This window comes from Lolium perenne, chromosome 2 (assembly GCF_019359855.2).
Source record: "Lolium perenne isolate Kyuss_39 chromosome 2, Kyuss_2.0, whole genome shotgun sequence".
Taxonomy (NCBI): Eukaryota; Viridiplantae; Streptophyta; class Magnoliopsida; order Poales; family Poaceae; genus Lolium; species Lolium perenne.
This window is the reverse complement of record NC_067245.2, coordinates 79,748,809-79,754,421: the sequence shown is the minus strand read 5'-3', so window position 1 is coordinate 79,754,421 and position 5,613 is coordinate 79,748,809. Positions and strand designations below refer to the sequence as shown.

At 53.2% G+C, this 5,613-nt stretch overlaps 1 protein-coding gene across 1 annotated transcript; it reads left to right on the top strand.

Annotated features, from left to right (window-relative positions):
- Positions 1-1,313: 1,313 nt before the first annotated feature.
- On the top strand, positions 1,314-4,151 carry LOC127333058 (internal alternative NAD(P)H-ubiquinone oxidoreductase A1, mitochondrial). Its single transcript, XM_051359375.2, has 5 exons — positions 1,314-2,204; positions 2,690-2,850; positions 2,974-3,039; positions 3,145-3,308; positions 3,406-4,151. Exons 1-5 carry the CDS (start codon positions 1,367-1,369, stop codon positions 3,857-3,859), a joined length of 1,683 nt encoding a protein of 560 aa, XP_051215335.1. The 5' UTR covers positions 1,314-1,366; the 3' UTR covers positions 3,860-4,151.
- Positions 4,152-5,613: the final 1,462 nt, after the last annotated feature.

The window sequence follows — 5,613 nt, the reverse complement described above, 5'->3', positions numbered from 1 at the left end:
GCTTCTCCGGCGGCGGGTCGAGCTAGGCGTGGTCATGGCGATGCTCTGCGTGTCCAGGCGACGCGTTTGGTGGCGACAGCGCGGTCGGGGGAGGCTTGGTTGGGTCGCATTGTTTCCACGACGGCCGCGGCGGTGGCGGGATCTTCTTCCCCGTCTACGGCGGCGGCGGTCCAGGGTCTTGTCGTGGCCATGTCTGGCGGTGTCGTGGTGGCGTGGTGAGGCTCAACGGCTAGTCAGCGGGGCCAGGGCGAGCGCGAGATGGTGGCGCGGCACGTGGCCAGTGAATCTTCCGAACACTTGGCACATATCATTGGAGTGATATACCACCATTGGTGAACCTCGGTGAGCATAGCTTGAACTATGGAAGAAGGTGTTCGGCTCTGCGTCACTGAAGAAGGCTTGCTCGATTAAGGCTTCGATTGCTAGCTCTTCCGTCGTCGTAGTGGTGGTCTTGTATCTACCGGCGGTAGTGCAACCATCAACGATAAGAGGAGAGAGCAAGGAGAGGAGATGGTGGATGAGAACGGCCGAGTGGGAGGGAAAAGTGAGTTGTGAGAGTAGGGTTTCGTGGGAAATTCGGCCCGCTAGCTGCGTGGTTGGGCTGGGCGTTACGCGACAGCTGGCGCTGACCAGGTCGCGCCTAGGCAGGCATGCAGTGCCGAGGAAGAAAAGGAATGGGCGAGTAAATTACTGAACCGCGAATCCCACAGCAGAATCAACAACAACAGGGGCTCTGTTGCGCCCGCCACGTGGGACCCCGGTCTCTTCTTCTTGCCGCGCAAGCCGAGCAGAGCTCCCGCAAGCCGGGGGCTCCAAGACACAAGGCCTTGCGAGGCACGCGACTCTTTCGTCTCCCAGATCTTTTCCACTTTCCTAAAATCCCTTTCACACCCATCCCGTGATCGTCCATGGTGGGTCGCGCGCTGCTGCTCCCGTCGCCGTCCTGCTGATCTCCTCGCGTACGCCTGGTAATTTTCCTCGGCTTTCACCTCTGTTACCTCGAGTGCGGGTGGATGGGTTGAGCCATGATGACGGGGGCAAAGCAATGGGGGCTTTGGAATCATCAAACCGGGAGGCGGCGGCGGACGCGATTCGGTTTCCACGCCGTCAGCGCTGGTCTTCATGCCTTGGGCCATAATTTCGCAGTTCACGAAGCGAAGCCGAGCCCCATTCCCCGTGCCCTTCCTGCGCTCGTCTCGCCGTCGATCTATCTATATATATTGATCTCTTGTTGTTTTGTATGCAATGCTACCTCCTCTACGATTGCACCATTGTTTTGCTGATTCGAGTCTTCTTCCCAAACTACCGCAGCGGCCTTCGCCATTCACGCGAGATCGAAGCGTCGCGCGCGGCCACCGAGCGTGCGATGGCGTGGTCCAGGATCGCGAGGGGCTCCCAGCTCTCGCAGTCCCTCTCCAGGATCGTCTCCGAGGGCGGCGCCGCGCCCACCCCGGCGGCCTCCGCGCTCCGCAATGCCGCCGCGCTGGGGCCCCGCGCTCCCCGCACCACCTCCTCGTCGTTCCACAGCCTCGCGTCCGCCGCCCTCGCCGACAAGTCCGGCGCGGCGGCCCATCTCCACCACCACCACCACCACCCAAGCAGACGCATCAGCACCACGCCCGCGAAGCTGCTCCCCGCGTCCGCGTCCGCGTCGGCAGAACCCTCCGACGCCACCGACGCCGCCGCAGCTCTGCCGGACCTGGGCCCGACCAAACCCGGCGAGAAGCCGCGCGTGGTGGTGCTGGGCACGGGGTGGGCGTCGTGCCGGTTCCTCAAGGACGTGGACACGGCCCTCTACGACGTGGTCTGCGTGTCCCCGCGGAACCACATGGTGTTCACGCCGCTGCTGGCGTCCACCTGCGTCGGCACGCTCGAGTTCCGCTCCGTCGTCGAGCCCGTCAGCCGCATCCAGCCGGCGCTCGCCACGCGCCCCGGGTCATACTTCTTCCTCGCCACCTGCACCGGGGTCGACGCCAGGAAGCGCGAGGTGTACTGCACGGTGGCCGACGGGGAGGGCCTGCCCGGCGACGGGCCCTACCGCTTCAGGGTCGCCTACGACAAGCTCGTCATCGCCAGCGGCGCCGAGCCGCTCACCTTCGGGATCAAGGGCGTCGAGGAGAACGCGATATTCCTGCGCGAGGTGAACCAGGCGCAGCAGATTCGACGCAAGCTACTCACCAACCTCATGCTCTCCGAGAACCCAGGTACTAAATATATAATGGCCAGATCAATTAATTCTGCATTGCACTTACTACTACGTGTTGAGGAGCAGACAGCATAGTTTGTTCTTTGCTGTGCTACGTTACAATTCTTATAATCAGTTCAGCTGTGTTACTCGTTGCTTTCTCTGGCCGGTGATCTCATCTCCAATGAACAGGCTTGCCAGATCAATTCTGCATTGCAATTCTATCTTAGTACTCTGTGTTGAGCAACTGAGAGCGTAGCTGCTGCTACGTTGTAATTATTGATCAATTCAGTTCTGTTGCCAGTTGCTTATGTGACCGGTGATCTCATCCATCTCGAATGAACAGGCTTGCCAGATCAATTCTGCATTGCAAATATTTCTTACTTCGTGTTCAGCAACCGAGAGCACAGTTGCTGCTGCGTTGCAGTTCTTAATCAGTTCGATTGTGTTACGCGTCGTTGCTTTCTGGTGCCGGTGATCTCATCTCGATTCTCGAATGAACAGGCTTGCCAGAGGAAGAGAAGAAGCGCCTCCTGCACTGCGTGGTGGTCGGCGGAGGCCCCACCGGAGTGGAGTTCAGCGGCGAGCTCAGCGACTTCATCATGCGCGACGTGCGGGACAGGTACTCGCATGTCAAGGACTACGTCAAGGTCACCCTCATCGAGGTACGCACATAGAACACGCATGCGTCTCGATCGATCTTGCATACAAACTGTCAACCCTACTGACTGTCAAGTGTCATGTCCTTTTACCTGAACTGATCATCAGCTTCATCTGTTAACTGCTAGGCCAACGAGATCTTGTCGTCGTTCGACGTCGGGCTGCAGGAGTACGCGACGAGACACCTATCTAAGGTACTGACTAGCAGAAACCGTTCTGAAAATGCTTGTTATCTCACCACAATACTTGACGATCGATTTGGGGAATTTGTTGGTGACGGGTGGTAATTGCGTGTGCAGTACGGAGTGAAGCTGGTGAAGGGCGTGGTGAAGGAGGTGCTGCCCAAGGAGATCGTGCTGAGCGACGACACCCGCGTCCCCTACGGCCTCCTCGTCTGGTCCACCGGCGTCGGCCCCTCGGAGTTCGTCAAGTCCCTCAACCTGCCCAAGTCCCCCGGCGGAAGGTACCGCGTACTACTACCAAATGACTTCCGGTTCCTCCATTCATGAATGAGTGAACACACTGAAACATCCAGTTAACTGAACACTGAAATGATGCAGGATCGGCATCGACGAGTATCTCCGGGTGCCGTCGGTGGAGGACGTGTTCGCGCTGGGCGACTGCGCGGGGTTCCTGGAGAGCACGGGGAAGCCGGTGCTGCCGGCGCTGGCGCAGGTGGCGGAGAGGGAGGGCAAGTACCTGGCTCAGCTGCTCAAGAAGGTGGCGGCGCAGAACGCCGGCAAGGCGCACTGCCTGAGCAAGAACGCCGACCTGGGGGAACCGTTCGTGTACAAGCACATTGGGAGCATGGCCTCCGTCGGAGGGTACAAGGCGCTGGTGGACCTCAGGGAGAAGAAGGACGCCCGCGGGTTCTCCATGGCGGGCTTCGTCAGCTGGTTCGTGTGGCGGTCGGCCTACCTGACGCGGGTCGTCAGCTGGAGGAACAGGTTCTACGTGGCTGTCAACTGGACCACCACGTTCGTCTTCGGCAGGGACAATACGAGGATTGGCTGAACAGGAGCATCCAGCCGTGGCGGGCTGGCTCTGCTTCCTCTTGAATAACACAAGGGGGGGTGAGAGACTGGCCTTCAATTTTGCTTAGGATTCTGTTTGTGCTCATCCATGGTGGCTGTTTGAGCTCATTCATGCACCATTCAAAACAAAGCAACGCATACTATTGCACATTTTCGGCTACTAAACGTGATACGTGTAGGCTATTTTTTTCATGAGATCATTGTAACCTTGTGAGTGCACTAGAATTTACAATCAGTGAGAAAGGGAGTATATCAGTGAGGCGTGTCGGCTATTTTTTTCTCCAGAGATCATTAAACCTGGTGAGCGCACTACAATTGACAGTGAGAAGGGGTCTATCACAGTGGGGCAGAGAATATCAGTGAGCGTGTGGGCTATTTTTTCCAGAGATCATTAAACCTTGGGGCAACGCTGGGCGTCGGTGGGCTGATAGTAAGCCAGAAATCGGTTGTCCTCTGCGCCCTCTGATCAGGATCCGACGTCTAAAATCAACCGTGATGCGGATTTTGTGTTTTACCTCCCATTTTTCAGAAACTCAACCCGTAGTCCTTACTTTCCCCAGTTAAACCTAAAAGGTACATCTCTTTGGACCTGGCCTTTTCAGTATTTACGATAAAAATGTCATTCTACGACAGATCCGAATTATACTGAGTATTACCACAAAATCTCTTGGTCTGTTTACAAAAAAAATACTATTACAACAAAATCTTCACAATTTTTTTGAAAAAAGTAATATTCTAAAATGTGGTTAAATAACAATTATTTTCCTATAGGTTGGTTTACAACAAAAATTGACAGCAATTACAATAAAAAATCAAAAGCTATAACAACAAAAAAAAAACATGTATTCGTGGCTGTGAAAATTTGGTTAAAAATAACACATTATATATATATATCAAATTACAACAAAAATCACCAGCTATTTTTACCAAAAATTACTGGTGATTACAACAAAATAATTTATGGCAAACATCTAGGTAAACATTACAACATCTCTGACATGTTTTCTCTATAACTTTTATACGCATTTGTTACAAAACTAACGAACATATACAACATCTCTACGAAAAAAAGTGTCCACGACTAAAACAATTACACCAAAAAATCACAAATGATTACAACAAAAAAGTCATGCGATTACAACATATCAAGAAACACACATTTTCGTAACATATCACTTAGAAAAATCTTACAAATTATGTTGTGTGAGTTTACAACAAAATTTTATCTAATTGTTACAAATCTGGAAATAGCATTGTAGATTTCTTTTAATAAAAGCAACACACCAGTTTTGGGCCGAAAAACCAGACCCATATAGGGCCGCGGGAGCGAGCGAAGACGACCGATCGCTGGCGAGCGATCGGTCGCCGGATCAGCAGCGTTTTCCTAAACCTTGTGAGCGCAATAGCCAATAGAATTGATAGACAGTGAGAAGGGAGTCTACCACACTGCTCATCTCCTGATGCCAAGAGGCCGGCGATCCAAGGAACTTGGAGCACTCCTACATGTGTGCTGCAGCCGACAGCACTCAACTCCCCCACCGCTTCTTGAAAAAGAAAGGCGATTTTTTAAAATAATACGAATTATTTATTAATTTACGGAAACATTACGCGTTTTCAAGAATTTCATTTCTATGACTATGACTCGGTCGGTGAGCAGTCTGTCTTTGCGTTGTTGTAGCTTCGGCTGTGTTTTGTTCTAGTTCCTGTTTTCTCTTGCTGCAGTTGATATGTCTC

Excerpts from the sequence above, each read along its gene's own strand:
- LOC127333058 (XM_051359375.2), top strand. The coding sequence starts at position 1,367 with ATGGCGTGGTCCAGGATCGCGAGGGGCTCCCAGCTCTCGCAGTCCCTC. Across the intron at positions 2,205-2,689 it reads CATGCTCTCCGAGAACCCAG|GCTTGCCAGAGGAAGAGAAG; the intron begins GTACTAAATATA and ends TCGAATGAACAG. Across the intron at positions 3,040-3,144 it reads CGACGAGACACCTATCTAAG|TACGGAGTGAAGCTGGTGAA; the intron begins GTACTGACTAGC and ends TTGCGTGTGCAG.